Source organism: Aulonocara stuartgranti (genome assembly GCF_965226115.1).
Source record: "Aulonocara stuartgranti genome assembly, chromosome: 17".
Lineage (NCBI taxonomy): Eukaryota > Metazoa > Chordata > Actinopteri > Cichliformes > Cichlidae > Aulonocara > Aulonocara stuartgranti.
Genome location: NC_138953.1, coordinates 26885796 through 26904448, shown reverse-complemented (window position 1 = coordinate 26904448; position 18653 = coordinate 26885796). Strand labels below are relative to the sequence as shown.

General features: G+C 40.2%; 2 protein-coding genes across 2 annotated transcripts; one reads left to right on the top strand and one right to left on the bottom strand.

The window, feature by feature from the left end:
• The first annotated feature begins 54 nt into the window (after positions 1 to 54).
• ada2b (adenosine deaminase 2b) lies at positions 55 to 9850 on the top strand. Its single transcript, XM_082511018.1, has 10 exons — positions 55 to 223; positions 643 to 1026; positions 1654 to 1873; positions 1966 to 2176; positions 2290 to 2417; positions 5632 to 5722; positions 6005 to 6113; positions 6214 to 6371; positions 8299 to 8501; positions 9195 to 9850. Exons 2-10 carry the CDS (start codon positions 726 to 728, stop codon positions 9280 to 9282), a joined length of 1509 nt encoding a protein of 502 aa, XP_082367144.1. The 5' UTR covers positions 55 to 223; positions 643 to 725; the 3' UTR covers positions 9283 to 9850.
• Positions 9851 to 9865: 15 nt separating this feature from the next.
• LOC309692470 (putative polypeptide N-acetylgalactosaminyltransferase 8) lies at positions 9866 to 17927 on the bottom strand. The gene is made up of 11 exons (XM_082511017.1): positions 17518 to 17927; positions 16958 to 17201; positions 15861 to 16027; positions 15067 to 15250; positions 14774 to 14971; positions 14206 to 14320; positions 13699 to 13884; positions 13436 to 13573; positions 11338 to 11433; positions 11095 to 11262; positions 9866 to 10001 (listed from the first exon to the last, which is right to left on the bottom strand). Exons 1-11 carry the CDS (start codon positions 17708 to 17710, stop codon positions 9867 to 9869), a joined length of 1824 nt encoding a protein of 607 aa, XP_082367143.1. The 5' UTR covers positions 17711 to 17927; the 3' UTR covers position 9866.
• Positions 17928 to 18653: the final 726 nt, after the last annotated feature.

Sequence of the window (18653 nt, the reverse complement as noted above, 5' to 3'; positions counted from 1 at the left end):
CTCGCAGCTGAATGATCTCCAGTCTTTCCCATTTATTTTGCAACACTGGCCATTCATGCTTCATTCATTAGTTTATCACATGGTATTAGTCAGACAAAAATGTCCCAATTATCCGGTCGCTCAGAGTATTTTTCCTGACATTCAAGAGTTTCTTGTGGAAAACAAGCCGAGCATTTAAGGAGACTGTGGAGAGAGACACAAGACGCTGCTTCTTGCTGTTCTTGTAAGTATGGTCTTGTTTTTAAAGGAGTTAGATTTGCCTTTTAAGATTTGTCTTCATTTGTCACTGTTACCGAGAGCTGTGTGCTACTTTCGTTACCTCTTATGCATAATAAATGTGGTCCAGAAAGTAAAACGGTTATGCTAGAAAGTTGAATTTGTTCATCTGGATACAGCGTTCTCAGCATCAGGATTAACAGAATCAATTTTCTGGGATTTGCTTACCTGGATTATTGAGCATGTCTCAAAATAAATCAGTTGAGTGCGGCTTCACCCTAGAATCTGTCAGCACTGTGTGAGCATGTTATAATCCTAAAGAACTTGTAACAAGCTTGAAATTTATTCAGTTACTATCAAAGCTACAAAAACTTCTCCTTTAACGACAGTATTCATGTCTTTCATGGAGTATCTTCTCATTTCCAGCACCAAATACAGCCTGCTCCTTTCAAAAGTGAGAACATGTTGTTCTAGTAGGGATACAGTACCCTCCGGTGGCACACAAGGACATGGTGATCTCATTCCTCTGGGCTGTGGTCACTTATGTGCCCCTTCTGTGGTTTGTGAGGGTGACTGAAGGGATGCCTGACCCCGCTCAGAGGGACCTGCTGATGCGTCAGGAGGCATCCAGGCAAACGGGAGGACAAGTGGTGCTGACAGCGGCCGAGCAGAAGCTGGACGCTTACCTCCATCGATTGAAGGAGCAAGAGATGTCTGCCACACCTTTTCCTCCTGCTTTGCATTTCTTCAAAGCAAAACCTCTCATTGAAAAGAGCCCAGTCTTCAAACTGCTGCAAAAGATGCCTAAAGGTGATGTTAAAGCTTTGTCTGGCCTACTGCATCAGTCCACCAGAAACAGATGCAGGAGCTTAGAAGGTCAAGGGGACCCAACCAAACCTAATGCTGTTATTGTTTATTTTGGCATTCAAAGGTCATGGTCATTGTGACCTCAGGTTAATCCTAAATGTGGACTCAAGGATAAAGTGATTAGATTTTGGCAGAGAAAGAACAAAAAGGTAAAGCACTGCAGCAATTCTCAAAAGTCATATTTCTGGTCCCCTTTACATCACAGCTGCGCAGCACGCCCAGGCTGCTTTCTCTGATATTTCATATACTGTAGTGTGCTGTAAAAGCTGTATGTATTAGCAATGGAGAGAAAAAAAATATGATTTGGGGAAAAAATTAAGAGGAATGCAGATGTGGTGCTTGATGTCTAATCCACTAGATGTTTTCAGAAAAGCAAAGATGAGCAGACAGAGACTGAAAAATATTAAACAAAATCCCTAGAAACTGTGAGGTTGTTTAGTTTTTCTTAGATTTATCAGGTGTGGGAGGCCTTTAATATTCCTGAACCCTAGGGCCTGTCTTACAAGTCATCAATGATTACTTTCAGTATTTGCCTAAGTTTGAGGTTACATCTTGCTGTTTGGGTGACAGGCGCAGCCCTCCACATCCACAGCTCCTCTCTGGTCAGTGTTGAGTGGCTGGTGAAAAACGTCACCTACAGACCTAACTGCTACATCTGCTTCACTTGGGACAACTCTGTCCGCTTCCAGTTCTCAGCTCGCCAGCCCTTCCCACGCTGGGACTGCTTCTACTGGCAACTGCTCGAGACCTTGAGAGCCAAAATAGGAGATCCTACTGGCTTTGATAACAGGTTAGTTAACCTCTAACCCTCTCCTGAACATGTAAAGTCAAGCTGTAGTGGGAGAACTTAACACTGAAAGGTCGTTTTTGGGTGGTTTACAGTTTAATGCAGCACCTCACTCTGGTCACCGAGGATCCAGATGGTCAATACCCAAGCCAAGACGTTGTGTGGGGGAAGTTTGAGAAAGCCTTCATCGCATCTGCGGGCTTAGTCACCCATGCTCCAGTCCTGAAGGATTATTTTTATAAAGGCCTAGAGGAGCTTCACCGCGACAACATCCTGTATCTGGAACTGAGGAGCGGTCTCTCAAGGGTTTGTTTGTTTGTTTACACCTGATCCTTGCAGCGTCAGCCTGTGCTAAACAGCTACAGCAGCAGTATATCCGACATTTCTGCTTTTCTAACTGAAACCTTTCTGTGTTGCAGACATACGAGCTCGATGGAACTATTCACGATAAGTTCTGGACTCTGAAAACATTTCAAGAGGTTACAAAGAAATTTATTGGAGACCATCCAGACTTTCTCGGGGCTCGTATCATAATTTCTGTCCACAGGTAAAATATATCGTAGAGAGGGCTTCTCTCAAATTACACTCCATTTCAAGTGACAACCAAGGCTGTCTAAGCACTCCACAAATTATTAGCTTCATTGTGGAAAAGTTCACAGAGCCTATGTATGCCTTTTCTGTGTCTTGTTTTCCTCCCTTGACCCCCAATCTGGGCTGCCTGTCCCTGAGCCTGGTCCTGCCAGGGGTATCTTCCTGTTAAAGAGTTTTTCCTTCCTATTGTCACCCAGTGATTGCTACGGAAGAGGATTAGGGCCACTGGGAGAAAAAAAAGTGGGCATGACTTTTTTTTTCCTTCTTAAAGTCAGAATTCTGACTTTTTTCTCAGAGTTCTGGAAAAGAAGAAAAAAAAAAGACGTGCCCACCTTTTTTTCCCAGTGGCCCTAATCCTCTTCCGTATATAACTCATAGAGGCTCAATTGATTGTTGGGGGTGTCTCTATATTATTTCAGGGTCTTCATCTTACAAAATAAAGAACCTTGAGGCAGGCTGTTGTCATTTGGTGCTAGATAAAGAAAAGTGAATTGAACTAAATACAGGGATAAATGTTTGGTATTGTAAAAGCTTTATCCCGCTAGAACTGTTGAAGCTGGGTTAAGAAAAGACGATCAGTGAGCAGCAGTATGGCTTCACCCTGAGAAAGAGCACTACGGACGCTTGGAGTGTTGATGCAGAAGTGCAGGCTGAAGGTCAGCTTCACTGTTTCTTTGTGGGTGTAAAGAAAGCAGATGATGAGTGCCAAGAGAGGACCTGTGACACTGTATGTGGAACTCAGGAGTGACAGATATTCAAGGTTGGAGAGAGATTGCATCGGCGGTCTGCTCTGAACCCCTTCTTGTTTGCAGTGGTGAAGGACAGGTTAACGTAAGGTCAGGCATGTTTCCAGATGACATTGTGCTCTGTTTTGACAGTAGGGAACAGTTTGAAGAGACCCTGGAGAGGTGCAGGTATGCACTGCAAAGAAGAGGAATGAAAGTCAGTGAGACAGGTGGAAGGCGGACAAGGCATAGATGTAGTGAAGGTGGATTAGTTCATATACCTGAAGTCAGCTATGCTATTAGAGGTTTAAAAGAGTGTGAGAAGAATAGAAGCAATAGTGAAAGAGAAGCAGGAGACAGGAAACCAAGCTGAAGGAGGCAATTTTCATTGGGAGTGACGAGGATGGCAAAGATTAAAGTACATTAGAGGGACAGCTCAGTGGTTTAGAGACAAAGTTAGGTTAGGCTGAGATGACTTGGACGTGTGCAGAGGAGTGGATATATTAGACAAAGGATGTTGAACTTGGAGCTCCCAGGCCATAGCTGGTGTGACAAAAGAAGATGCTAAGGCAGATTTACAAACCTGGACTTGGTGGCATGCTGTTGGATTACACGTAAAAAAAAATAAAAAGTATCAAAAGTGCAGGCTTTTTAGGTCCACAGTGATCTGTAGTTACATGGTTCATTTCCTCTTCAGCCCAGAGGATGGCACATTTGTGATTTCCAAAAAAAGCTCAGATTATCCAGACTGCAGCACAGTTTTTACACCCCTTTAGCCCATCTAAAATTAGCATGGGCTCAAAGAAGGCAGCTGTGTTTATGGATGTTGTTCATAAATGTTTTCTTTTTCTTGTATCATAGACTTTTGGATCAGTGGAAGCAGTGATGAGTGTTGTTGATGCACTACCCCCAGAGAGACAAGGATAGGCTTTCGGCCTTATCCGTTGTATACAGAGATTTCTCTGGATTCTCTGAATCTTTTAATAATATTTACACATTTTTTATTTTTTTTTCAACTGGAATATTTGATCATTTAGTCTTTCACTAGTCTTTTTTTCAAGTGGTGAACCCCTCCCCTTTCCTTTTTAACTAGTGAGATAAGGAGCTATGAGTCTTTTTAGAGACAGTTATGCTACTAATTACCCTCATGAGTTGTGAGACAGCACACTCTTTTATGTGCATATGTTTTACCATTATGTAACTTGTCCAGGGTTTTTTTTTGGACCCTGTCTCGTGGAAGGAAGTTGAAAATTAGCTTTTATTTTGCAACATAATGTTTTCTTTGAAATATTGTGTGTGTTTTTTTTAACCGTCTTCAGTTAAATGTAAAGAATTCAGTGGTTTTCAAGTAACTCCACTGGAAATGTAGTTTTACTTAACCCTTTCATGCATGAATTATGACAACCTCAATCAGGATTTTTTTTTAAGTATTTTTATTCATCTTTAGGCATGAAAAGATGAATAACTTATTAGATAATAGCCTTGTAACCAATGTATGTACCTCCAAATTACTTCCCACCACTTACTTCCAACCGCTGGCAGCACATTTCTCATGTTAAATAAAATGGGGGCAAGATGTTGTGATCTCCAAGCTCTACTTTAAGTCGAACTGTGTTTCAGTTTGGAAAATAATTAAATGATAATTCAATATATTATCTCGAATCATTCGGCTTCCTGTTTTCTTGCAAAGGAAGCAGCGACAAAGTCCAGTTATGAACAGGACAGTCCATTCATTTGATAAATCCAAACACATGAAAAAGGGACGTATAATGATTTCTGCAGCTGTGATGGAGTCCTGTTAAATCCTGATGTTGTGTTAATCCGACAGAAAGCACGTTACAATTTAGGGATGAAAAGTTTGGGAGCAATCTGAAGTCACTGAGACAAGTTTGATAGCATGACTGATATCCTAACATCTGTGAAGTTGATTTTGAATTTATTTTTTTTTAGCTCTGCTGGCAGCAGACTGAAATATACATATTAAACTTTGAACAGATACTCAGGGGCTCCAAAAGGATTAAACCTGATTCCTGATTTGGTGATACGCTGACTTTGTTTTTTCAATATAGCACCAACTGCCACAAAATTTTATTAAGACATTCATTTTTAGGTCAAATTTTACTTTAAAGTAACCATTTAATTTAATCTTAAAATGTGCATGTGTCTTAATTTTACTGGTTTAGATTCAGCATGTGCCTCAAAGTACCACTAGAGTAAGCGGCTATGACCATCTACTTGTAAGTTCCCCGTTTATTTTCCTGGACAGTTCTGTTAGGAAAACCTGCGCTTAAATGCTGATAAGGTTTATCACCTGTTTTCAACATTGGAAACCGATTTTTCTCAGGCAGGCATCTTAACTTCTATATCTTGATGTAAAATTAAACATTTTGTTGTTTGTGAGTCTTAGAAAGTACTGTCATCTATGTGTGTTGTTCCTTTCTTCAGAGCTTTGAGTATATCTGAGGTCAAAGCTGCTGTAAAAGAGGCCATTCAGCTGCAAAAGGACTTCCCAGATGTCGTTGCAGGATTTGACATGGTAAGAAGTGACCCGTGTACTTTAGCCTCAACTTCTTATAAGCTCTGAGTCCAGAGATCATTTATCTGCTTATTGGGGACCATGTGGTGTGGAATTTACATGTCTGTCTGACTTTTCTGCTCTTCTTGTATTGTGCCTACAATCCTAAGAAATTCAAGTTAACTCCTAATTCACCTTAGATATGAGCATGAATGGCTTTCTGTCTCTCTTCATACGACTGACTGTCAGCTCTTGCAGGGTGTACCCTAGCGTAGCATTACTAGTTAACCTTATGGTTTGCAGGTTGGACGGGAGGACAGCGGGAAGAGTCTTTGGTTCTTCAGAGAGGCCCTCTCTCTGCCAGCTGAACTTGGTGTCAGATTGCCGTACTTCTTTCATGCAGGGGAGACAGGTGGGGGGATCAAAAAGCATAAAGCTCATTATACCATGAGTAAGATTTGAAAAATTATTTTGAAATGTACTGTACGCTGTATTTGTATCTATGTGTACAGATGACGAAGGCACAGACACAGATCAAAATATTCTTGATGCCCTTCTATTCAACACCATGCGCATTGGCCACGGCTACGCTTTAGCGCACCATCCGCTTGCCAAAGAACTTTCTAGGAAAAGAAATGTGGCTGTGGAGCTTTGTCCCATCTCAAACCAGGTAAGCTCATTACATGACAGTCTAAGGAGCTTGGAAAGAAAAGCGTCTGGACTTCTTTAAGTTGTTTGAAGACGTTTCACCTCTCATCCGAGAAGCTTCTTCAGTTCTAAGGGTCAAATGGTGGAGAGTCCCAGATTTAAAACCAGTGGGAGTTTCCCCCCAAAGAGGGAACAAAGGACCCCCTGATGATCCTCGACCTAATTCCTGAGCCAAGGTGTGAAAACGGGTGTGGGTCACAATCAGCCAGGGTTTCAGGTGAGCTCATTGTGAAACCTGGGCCCACCCTATCATGTGGTTTCCTGAGGCGGTGGTTTATGACACCAACTGTCTGCCATATATAATCCAGTTTTGAGATCCCTTCCCAGGCGCCTGGGCCATCTGACCTCAGCAAACCACATGATAGGGTGGGGCCAGGTTTCACAATGAGCTCATCCGAAACCCTGGGTCTTGGGACCCACACCCGTTTTCACATCTTGACTCATGTGATTAGGTCGAGGATCATCAGGGGGTCCTTTGTTCCCTCTTTGGGGGGAAACTCCCACAGGGTTTAAATCTGGGACTCTCCACCATTTGACCCTTAGAACTGAAGAAGCTTCTCGGATGAGAGGTGAAACGTCTTCAAGCAACTTAAAGAAGTCCAGACGCTTTTCTTTCCAAGCTCCTTAGACTACGATGACCTGGATGACTGAGAACCTTCACAGAAATATTTGGATGACACAACCTCCGACCCACAGCTTGACTGTGTTGCGCTGAATACCTTTAAAGCTACCAGAGCAGAAGACACTGCTGTGATTTGTAGCTTCTTCGTGATGTAGGATTAACACTATAAAACAATCTAACTTTAAGAAGAGACCACCTTTAATGTTATGGGCAATGCAAAGTGATATACCTGTAGAAGGCTGTGAAAAAGCATTTGCCCCCTTTTTGCATATTTGTCACACTTTTAAATATTAGACAAAAATAACCTAAGTAAATTCTAAATATCTTTTCAATGATGATTTCATTTATTAAGAGAAAAGTTATCCAATTGCCCCAAAACCTAATAACTTGTGTCTCCTTTGGCACCAAGAACTGCAATCAAGTGTTTGCGATAACTGACAAGAGTGTTTTTACATGGCTGTGGAGGAATGTTGGCTCACTCTTCTTTGCAGAATTGCTTTAACTCAGCCACACTGGAGGGTTTATGATCATGCCAAAGCCCCTCAATCGTATTAAGTCCGGACTTTGACTAGGCCACTCCAAATCCTTCACATTGGGGGTTTTTTTTTTTTGTTGACATTTAGACGTGGACTTGCTCGTTTTCTCTTTGGAAGTCTCCCATGGATGCACAGTCTCTTTCTTAGCGTGACCTGACCTTAACTGAGGAGAGTGAGGTCTGCAGTTCTTTAGATGTTGTTCTGGGTTCTTTTGTGGCCTCCAGGATGAGTCATCAGTATGGTCTTTGGTAGTAGTTTTGTAGCACTTTCTGAAATATGGTTAAAAACAACTCATCTCATACGTAGGTTGATAAACTTTCCAAGTCAAGAACAAATGTAAAACTAAGAAAAATTTTAACTTGTCATAAAAATCTTTAATTTATAAATGATATCTTGCTACCAAAGACAAAAGGTAATACCGGTGTCAAACATTAAGCCTGATTAAATTGAAATTTAAACTGCAACCACTAAAAGTCAGCTGGTACAATGGCAAGAAATGTCGATTAAATTAACATGATTTAAAATTGTAAGATTATCTAAATCTATCAGGTGTTTTTGAAGAAGCTTAAATGCCTAAAAGTCAGGAATTGAGGACATTATTTTAAATAAAAGTGAACAGAAATATACACGTCACATTAATGACCTGTTAGCACTGCCATCGTAAAATACACACAGTATGTACATGTGTTTATACATAACTTACCTGAGTTTGTTTCACCTCTGACCTGCAGGTGCTGAAGCTGGTTTCAGACCTGAGGAACCACCCTGCTACTGTGCTGATGTCAGAGGGTCACCCGATGGTCATCAGTGCCGATGACCCGTCCCTGTTTGGCACCACAGGCCTCTCCTATGACTTCTATCAAGCATTCGTGGGCATCGGAGGGTTGAAAGCAAACCTGGGCACGCTCAAAGAACTGGCTGCAAACTCCATCACGTCAGAATAATTTCACTTTATTTCTTTCATTCATGTTTTAACGTTAAGCCTTCAAAGAAAACAAGATGGGCTCAAAATGTGGTGGCCAACAGCTGATGCCAGTTTTCATCATACTATCTTTGAATGAGCATGAATTAAATTATACAAGTGAATGAATTTCAGTCCAACATACACTCAATGATTCTCACCTCTCAATAAACATGAAGAACAATTCTCAGGAATGCACTGGAAATATATCAAATCAAAGGTTTATTTATTTAAATAAAGTACATTTCATCTGACCAGATTCCATTAAATTTAACATTTTCCTTAGAAAATGTAGATATAATTAGTTAAAGTCAGCATTACGAGCATACCAGTTTTTAAGTGCACGAGGATGACTAAACTCATGCTATCAGTAACAGTATCCTCCAATATGATGTTCAGCACTATGCTAACACAGAGTTACTCATGTTTAGTAAAATTTAAAAGTAAAAAATTGAGCCAAGCGTTCAGATAATGTCCTTATTTATTTGTCAGGACAACAATAATATTCATGTTGGAATTGCATTTTTGAAGCAACTTATAAATCTCTCCAAGATGATTTTCACATTAAAAAAACATGAATGTTTATATTATTTTAAGAAAACCTTTGGTTTTAAGCCCTGTTGCAGTATGTTTCTTCTCATTAAATATTTCTTCTTCTGCCTGCAGGTATAGCTCACTCCCAGCTCATCTGAAGGATTCAGGTCGTGCCATGTGGCAGAAAAAGTGGGACGCCTTCATTTCTGCCAACTCATAACAGCCGAGTGATATTAGATCCTGACTGACTTGAATGAATGACTGAATGTTTGTAATATCACTAAAGGTAAATATTCATAGGCCTTTAGCAGACTTTATTTAAAAAAAAAAAGATTAAGGCTATTGGAGTCTCTGTTAACAGTAAGACTAACAGTTTGACGGGATTGGCAGGTTGGTACTGTAAGTGTCTTAGTAGCTTTTTCACCCCTTGAGCGATCACGAAGAAGCTTTACAAGAGACCAGCTGACAGTGGGGGGGAGGTTTGGTCAAGTTTGTCATGCACAGCTAGTCTTTTGTCTTCATAATACCAAACATGTACAGGGGAACTGTTCACAAGGAAATTTCTCTATTCAAAACAAACAAGAAAAATAAAATGTTTCTTTGTAGTTGATGCACATACATCTAATTTAAATACAAAAAGTAGAAGAAAAAAAGTTTCACTTTTTCAGTGACTCACTTCAGAAACCTTGTTTCTTTTTTAAATAATGATGTAACGAAAGACAACTAACGATCTTTCTTTGACACGAGGCTCACTTTTTGTGCAATAAACAGCTCATTATCTTCTGAGACCTGCCCAGCAGTCTCTTAGTGGTCTTTGATGAGATTTTGTATATTCCAGCTCTGACCGGTGCACTGCTGGACGACGAGTTGGTAAAAGCCAACGTCATCCTTCGCAATTTCTAGACATCGCTTTGTTTTTCTGTTCTGGATCGGTCCTCCCTGCAAATAAACACATTTTATTGTCTCCTTTTCTTCTCCAGACATTTGTGACTGGCTTCCATGTGACCTCAGATTAGGCTGATTTTTTTTTTTTAATTTATACAATAACGTCACCATATTTGCAAGGCTCAGCAGGGTGGTGGTTCGAGCCCTGGCTGCTCCAGTCTGCATGCCAAAGTATCCTTAGGGAAGGTACAGAACCAACCCCAAATGGTTCTCGAATACATCCATCAGTGTGAATGTTAGATAGAAAGCACTTAAGCATAGAAAAAGTGCTGTGTGACTGGGTGAATGAGGCATGTTGTATAAAGTACTTTGAGTGCTCAGGCAGAGTAGAAAAGTGCTACATAAACACAAGGTTATTTGCCTTGTAAATTTACCTTCATGCTTTGAAAATTGTCTGCAGTACAGGCCCTCAAAGTCTAATACTTGGTTGAAATTAGGGGTTTTTCCCCCAATGTTTATATTTCGTAAGAATATCCAATAACCAACTAAGATTTTCAGGACTGAAAAACATATTTAAGCTAAGTTAACAGACTACCATCAAATTAATTTTACATCAACTGCAAAAACTTCTCTATTGATCATCAGTATCATTGAATATGATGATCCATACATCCACTGGACTGGATGTATGGATGTGTCTGCTCCGAGACACCCAGACCTCTCTGCCCTGAGGCCTCCTCCATTTACCAGTAATCTGCTATAATCTCGTGATATTTAGTTGACTCCAACAAATGCGTCTCATCAAATTTAGATGCCTCACAGCACTGTAGGCATTCTTAATCAATATTATACAGACTTGTTTTATTTCTCAGAGGGTGAAGTTTTGTTTTTTTTTGTTTGTTTTTTTAATGTGTTTGGGAGCAACTGAGGACCACAATGAACATGTTAAAAAAACTGCAAAACATCACCTACTAGGTGATCAAGTTTCATTAGTTGAGCTTATGCCTAGTGTAGCATAAGCTCAACAGTCCTTTGGCTGGACAAGCTTAAAAGCTTTTAAAAAAAAAAATCAGCTGATTCAGAGTGGGTCGGGTGGCAACTTCCCTCAGGTTTGACTGAGTCTATATTTAAAAACTGAAATATTTACCTGTTTAAAATCCCACAGCATGTGAAAGTCTTTCTGTTTGGCTATTTTGCAGTCATACAGCCCCGGGTAGAGACCACTGAAAGGGTCCACTAGACAGCGGTTGCTGTTGTACTTATGAGATTTGATCCCGCCAATGTAGAGTTGTCCATCAGAGCGATAAAAACAGTGCTAAATCAAAGAACAACAATTACCTACAAAAACAAAATCACCACCTGTTTGTAAGCATTGAATATCTAAACATACTTGAGTCGAATAGAAGTGGCATCCATACAAGATGGGTGTGTTTCCTGGCATCGGGCCTTGGTCAACACAGAGTTCTGGCTTCAGATCATTTATCATCTGCCAACAAAAGCACAAATAAACTGGAGCAGCTTTCATTAGAAAGAGCACAATGTGTATCCAGCAGACAAATCCAGACGCTATTATGGTGCAGAAACACATTTTAGTTAACTGATATAAAAATAAAAAAGATGCAAACTGAAACGACATTATGAGTTTGCAAAACTAACAAAAAGTATTTGTCAGTGAGGCCAAATTCACAAACCAAACAAGGATTAAGAGGCAAATTATAACATGAAGTATTGTGTTTGTATTGTAATATCTTTTCTAAACTACAATAAAAATACTCCCAACACTGTATTTCCTTTAAGTAAATGAGTAAATTGACTCTGGAACAAAAACAAAACTCTAACTTTAAATTAATTCTCAATTAGAAAAGATGGGAAAGGGGAGTTTGCTAATACTGCAATGTCACTGTACCAAGATTCAGTGCAATTAAATATTAGCAGAAGCACCACCAAGAGGGAGTTCCTTGAGAGCATTCATGGAAAGTTTGCTTTACAGATGCTCTCACTATGAAACACACCCTGCATAAAAACGAAGTAAGAGTACATAATATTCTCCAGTGAATGAATCTATTGTAACCGTAAGACACCTTGATGTATCCCCAGGAAAGTCTTCAAATAAAAAAATAATATGATAAGCGTAAAAAAAACAAAAGCTGCTTAAAGGTTCTTTGCTGCTGGTGACGTCTGCCCATGTTGTGTGCTGATCTTCATTGTGTAATAGGGACTAACATGTGTGTGAATTTGAACTTGCTGCTGCATCTTGTAAGCATTTTATGTCACATATGACTCCTTAGAGGCCAGCGCATAAGCCTGAGTCCTTTTATAAAGCCAACAAAGCTGACTTGACAAGGCAGAGAAGCTTGCCTTGCATCATCCTCAATTAAATATTAACTAAAAATTTACTTTGTAATGTTAAATAATTTATTTATGGCTAAAACTACCACCACAGATCATGATTAATAGTGTGCTGGAACCATTTTAGACTATCTATGTAGCATTTTCATTGCTATGAAGTTAGTATTATTAGCAAGCGACCTCAATCACAGACTGTATAAAAAAGATGGATTTTGCTTCTGAGTCTGAAAACTGGCTCCTTCACTCTGTGACCTCAGTAAACACGTTTATGGTCTCAGTCACAAGTTTCAAGCCCTGTTTACTTTACTGTTACCACCCTAACACAAAGATGGCGATAACAAAACTGCTCATGTCGAGGTTTTTTAACAGAACCTCGCAACCATCACAATAACTACATCCATCTTTTATATACAGTCTAGGGAAGGTATGACAAAAGAGTTTGTATCTAAACTACTTTTGGCTTCTGTTGTCAAATTTGGCCACATATTTGATGGACTCCCTAATACAACCCTGGAGACGACGTGTCTCTCCAGCTGAGACAAACCAGCGAAAACAAATGTGTTAACCACTACGCCACTGGAGGCCCAGCTAACCTCAACCACTCACGACAATATGTTGCACAGTCTATCACTAGCAAAATAGCTAAAAGAAGACAGTCCTGGTCAGTTCTTTTGCTACAATCCAACATAGCAAGTAAGTGGCTAAATTTGACTCACAGATATTGTTATCTGTTTTTTTTTTTTTTTGGGTGATGTTATGGGGCAGCAGAAAAGAGGCCTTTAAGCCTGTGATTTAGGATAATAAACATCACATAAATCACACCAATTTGTTTTTGCAGAGAATCCATCATACAACCGTTACATTTAAAAAAAAAAAAAAGAAAAAGAAAAAGTCCACATGTAGGACATTGGAGGCAACCTCAGAACTTGGGGAAGGTCTCATTTTGAAATTTTTAAAGCTGTAATACATTTATAGGGGGGGAAACCCCTTGAAAAGCATTAAAAACATTCCACAGAGAGGCCCTTTAAATTAATTAATTAATTATTAATGAGAATTAAAGAGTTAAAAAGACTTTATGGTCACACTTTAATATCCAACCTCTCATATGTATTCCGACAAAACAGTTATTTTTGACTTACAGCTCCATAACTGAGCAGGTCATGCAGGGGGTCCAGCTTGGGGTAAACATTGTCTAAATACCACTTAAAGGGCTTACAATTAAGCCTCTCTCTGAGCTTCTTTCTCTCCGACACATCTCCGATGTCTATCCCATGGTTCTGTAGGAAAAACAATAGGACCACAGAGACATGTTTGAGTGCGCACACCATTACTCAACCTGCAGAGCACACAACTGTGCAATTTAGATCTTAAATGCAACTCGGAAAGTGCCCTCTCTTCTAACCTCAAGGGGAAGATTCCAAGCAATGTTGACATTGTATTTGTATTCATCTAGCCACACCTCTGCTACCCTCAGTGCATTACGCTTCATCATGACACTCAAGTCTGGGAGGTAAGGCTTTACTGCTCGTTCAATGTGGGCAATTTTAGAGCAAGGCACAACTTCAATGCTTCCTCCACACAGCCACACCTGTGAAAACATATAAAAGTAGGTTTGGAGGCTTTTAATGCAACTAATATAAAAAGGATTACCCATTAAAACTGATCACAAATATAACCAAATAAAGTTACATTGGAGTCAGTATTTGTATAAGACTTTAAATCCAAGTGGTATTATTACAAAGTGGAAGCATTTAGGAACCATAACGTTGCAAACCACCTAAAGCCACAGAGCCTGGTTGCAAAAAGAAGTGTGTAAAGGCACATATGGTGGGGCTAAATAAAAGGTAGGTAGACTAACATATTTCAAATCTCCAAGTCTCCAGTAGGACTTGATCCAGTCAGTACTTACCCGGATGCCCAGCTCCACATTTTCCCCACCGTATATTTTCATTCCACCATCAAGGCTTCCAATCTCTCCGAAGAACTTGTGATCAGCCACAAGTATCCCCATGACTGAGGGGCTCCTGGTGACACCGTTTAACAAAGGAAAAACTGAATAAGCAAAAAATCTTACCATACAGCACTCAAACTAAGAGAGCAAAGCAAACCTAATTATAAAGAATTATGACCGCAAAGCCTGAAACACCAAAGCAACCAAGGATTGAAAAAAAAAAAAAAGATGTGTGATCAAGGGTGTTCTGCTTTCATTCTAGCAGCAAAAACCTTAAATCTGCTCTTTGTGCAACCTATAGACACCCACATGGGTGCTGTGTTACACTCTGCAGATTGCTTAATGCGAAAGATTTTGTCAGCAACTATCCTTGAATATTTGTTTTGGCAACACTGGCTCCATGTATACAGTCTTCATAGCTTTCTAAGCCGTGGTTCAGCGGAGAGTCTGAAACGTCCACACTGTGTTGTCCTGACATGCTGGGAGTTCATGCTTAAAATGTGATGTCTTTAAATGTGACTCTTACTTGCCAGGCTGCGTCTCATCATCCAAGGCATACCACTCAGGTCTGAAGGACTCGTACATGCACCACATTGCCCAGTCAAAGCCATGAGATGCAGTATTGTAGGAACTCAGTGTCAGGTCATCGTAGTTGACCTTGTCAAAAACAGGCGTCAGTATAACGGTCCGGTCCTCCTTAATCCGAGCCAGTAAAGGCTCTGCCCTAGACACGCACAAACAGTTTTAAAAGAAACATGAGGGCCAATTACAGGATTATCACCACAGCTCTGAAAAGAGTCACTCAGATCTTAAACCAACCATTGGACGTGGACTTCTATGTGAGCGTCTAAGATTGCAATCACCTCTCCCTCAGCTGCCTTCCAGCCCGACAGTCTGGCCTGGGTGAGGCCCAGCTGCTCAGAGTGCCGCACTTTCTTCACCAGGCCTGGACGCTCCTCATGGATAAAGCTGATGTAATCATCCAGCTTCTCCATTAAGTCCTCTGCAGAAAATAAAGAACTGTTTCAGCAATATGAGCTGCAGATTAAATCTACTCATGCCTCTAACAATCACTTTTTTTCTGATCGTTAATAAAAACAATTCAAAGACTGTTTCACAAATCAGCTGATAGATTTGGCACTTCTTTGAATATAAAACAAGATTTTTTTTTTATTTGCCATACTCATAGTAATTAAAAATAACATACAGAGTACTATCCCTGTAAAAGCCACTCTGCTACTCCGAGTACTCTACACACGTGGTCGTGTTTATTTAGGATTATCAGTGGACAGCAACATCGCAATTACACATTACACTCCCTGATATATGTTTTCAGTTCCAACCCACAAACGCAAGCAACCGTGTCCAATTTCAGTGCAGCCTTTGCTACTCAAACTACATCTCATATTTTACACTGATGTCTTTTATTGCCTGTAATAAAAGGATGTAGTTTCTGCCATCATTTGCATTATAAACTAAAGCTGCGGTGAGCGCCTTCCTTTCTCGCTTGGTTTCAGATTTGTCAGATATCTGAGTACCGTCCCTGTGTACATAGGATATCCACCACAGTCTGAAAATGATATGAAAATTATTTTGGAAGCATGCCGACTCACCGTTGCTGCTGTGATCGTCCACCAGGATGATTTCTTGCAGCAGCCGAGCTGGTGTCTTGTCCACGATGCTGCGTATGGCTCTTTTAATGATTGAAAGAGCTTCATCCAAATAGATTAACACAACACTGATGGTCGGCAGATCCTTCGGATAATTTTTCACAGCACACCTGTGAGCAGAAAAATAGCAGGCAGCCTGAAGAAGTAATAAATTAAATGTTTTTAAGTTGAAATTGTATCCTTTAGAGTTCACTCCACATTACAAAGTTGTCTACTGGATTGACATCTGGCGACTGTGGAGGCCATTTCAACTTATTTTCATGTTAAAGAAACCAGCATACAGGATCTGATGGTGTGTTATGCTGCTGGAAGCATCCATCAGAAGACGGGTACGCTGTGATCATGAAGAGATGGACACGGTCAGCATCAATAGTGAAGTTGCCTCTGTTGTTTAAATTTTAATAATGTTGATGAAAGGCATGCTTTCTTGTTCTTGATGCAAAATTCATTCAAATATTGTCTTCTGGTGTTGTAGCCCATCTGCCTCAAGGTTTAACATGCTCTGCTTTCAAAGATGCTCTTCTGCATACTTTGGTTGTAGCAAGTGGTTATTTGAGTTACCGTTTCCTTGCTTTCCACTCAAAATAGCCTCACCTTTTACCCAAACAAAGGATTTTCTCCCAGATAACTGGCGCTCACTGGGTATTTTCTCTTTTTCTGACCATTCTCTGAAAACCCAAGAGATGGTCATTTAAGGAAATCACAGAAGATCAGCAGTTTCTGAGATACTTAGACCAACAAACATGCCACAGCCAACATCAGTTAAATCACCTTTTTTCCTCAGGGTCAAGATTAATTGCAGAAGATAATCTTGACCGTGTATACATGCCTTAATGACTGACCGATTACATATCTGCATTAGCAATCATGTACCTAATAATGTGGCCATTGAGTGTGTATATGTACTAAATTCATATGCATTCATGCTAAGACAACAAAGACAATAAAATGTCATTGTTGCTGATCGATCTCAAAAACACACACAAAGCAGCTCGGTGTGTGTTTTTAGATTTCCTTTCGGATTCGTGTGTTGCACTCACCTCGGAGGCCTGGTGTCGGGAATCTCTCTGTTGAGGGGCAGCCTGTCACTGAGGAAGGCATTGTATCCATATCTCTGAAACAACTGCTCGGCTTCCTTCTGCTCCTCCTCCGACAGATCGTCACCCCACTTCTTGAATAGATCAGAGTTGGGGTACAGCTTCTTCACCATCTTCCTCTTGTCCTTCACCTCTTCCTTCCTCTCAGCTGCTGGTGCCCTCTTTTCAAGCTTTTTCATTAAACTGACTGCAGACAGAAATGACCACATGGTGTTTGCATTGTCCATCTAATTTGTTTTTTGTCTGTGAAAACCAAGTCAGTAACAGTCAGGTAAGAGCAGTTTGGTACTTTTTAGCAATGTCGACTTAAAAAGCGAAAATAAGTGAGTAGTAAAGCAGGCGGGTATAATAATTGTTACTTTAATTGTTTCGCTTCAGAAATTCTCATGTGTAGCAGATGAGAAACACCTCAGATGAACAGATCTAGCCTTCATTGTTTCTTCACTGAACTCTAAGTACAGACTTTACACATAAGCAGCTGCCAAACTGAGACTTTAACTCACGCAGCCTGTTGATGTCTGTTTCCATCTTTTCCATCCTCTTGACGATTCCCTGACCCCTGATGGAGTCATTGTAATGGACCCTCTGCAGTCTCTCAGAATGAATGTGGACCTCCTTCTTAATAGAGCTGAGGTATAGCAATGCGAAGGCCACAATGAGGACTGTAAGCAAAGCTTTCATCCAGCTTGCTCTCATGCTGGTGCTCCTGTGTATGCTAGGTACACTCCTCTACTTCACAGTGAAAAGAGGTGGAGAAAACATTTCCTCTGCCTTTTACTTCAGGTGTGCTCTCCCTTCCTTTACTCCCCACCCCTTGCTCGAGAGCTGTAATCTGATATCCTGAAATTTACATCATATTCAAAGAAGTGTGCTGGAGACATGCATTATTCTCCACTCTGCTGTCTACATTACACCTGAGGTGCAGGTGTGTACTATTAACTGCACTTACCTGGGAGGGTAGAAAAAGAGGAGGACTCTGCAGGTAAGGGGAACAGGGCTGAAAGAGTAGTACTGAATTGCTTGTGGCACTGCAACATTATAGTCCAGCCTGTTTAGTAAAAACACATCGAAAAGGTCAGTATTTAGGGTTTGGTCTGTTTGGCAGCCCATTTTCACCACTGAAAGGAAAAAAACAAAAAAAAATTGTCATTAATAATTAGAAATTTCAGGTTATTATAGCAAAAAAATTCAACTTACTAATTAAAATTTGGACACATAAATGGCAAAAAAGATCCCATGTCTTTCCTTTTTCTCCAGTGGTGAAAACAAGCTTCCACAGGTCTGGGTCAGATTTTGGAGAGGGGGTAGGATTTGAGTAATCCGTGTCGTGTTTCACCCGTATCCTGTTATGCCTCTGGCTTGCTGCTGCAAGTTATAAGGAAAAAAATACCAAAAAGCCAGCTAATAAGTGAGTTAAAAAAAATCAAGCAGGAGCAAGTTAGGAATCTAAGGAGTTACAATTTCTTTATGTGTGACCATGATTTATCCAACAATGTCTAAAAATATCACATCCAATAAGAAAAAAAGGATATTTTTATTTCATTATCATTGGCTGCTTTTTCATTCATTTTAAGTGCACTGCAGATTTTGTCCATACACTTGTGCACGTGACTAGCTTCATCGACACACTGCTTCTTTT

What these genes read in the sequence shown, in the direction of transcription:
- ada2b (XM_082511018.1), top strand. Translation starts at nt 726, where the DNA reads ATGGTGATCTCATTCCTCTGGGCTGTGGTCACTTATGTGCCCCTTCTG. An exon ending in TGAGGAGCGGTCTCTCAAGG is followed by an intron (nt 2,177 to 2,289) that starts GTTTGTTTGTTT and finishes TCTGTGTTGCAG; the next exon opens with ACATACGAGCTCGATGGAAC. An exon ending in CTGGCTGCAAACTCCATCAC is followed by an intron (nt 8,502 to 9,194) that starts GTCAGAATAATT and finishes TTCTGCCTGCAG; the next exon opens with GTATAGCTCACTCCCAGCTC.
- LOC309692470 (XM_082511017.1), bottom strand. Translation starts at nt 17,710, where the DNA reads ATGAGAGCAAGCTGGATGAAAGCTTTGCTTACAGTCCTCATTGTGGCC. An exon ending in AACAGACATCAACAGGCTGC is followed by an intron (nt 17,202 to 17,517) that starts GTGAGTTAAAGT and finishes TTCTGTCTGCAG; the next exon opens with TCAGTTTAATGAAAAAGCTT. An exon ending in TGCTGTGGGATTTTAAACAG is followed by an intron (nt 10,002 to 11,094) that starts GTAAATATTTCA and finishes GTTTATTTGCAG; the next exon opens with GGAGGACCGATCCAGAACAG.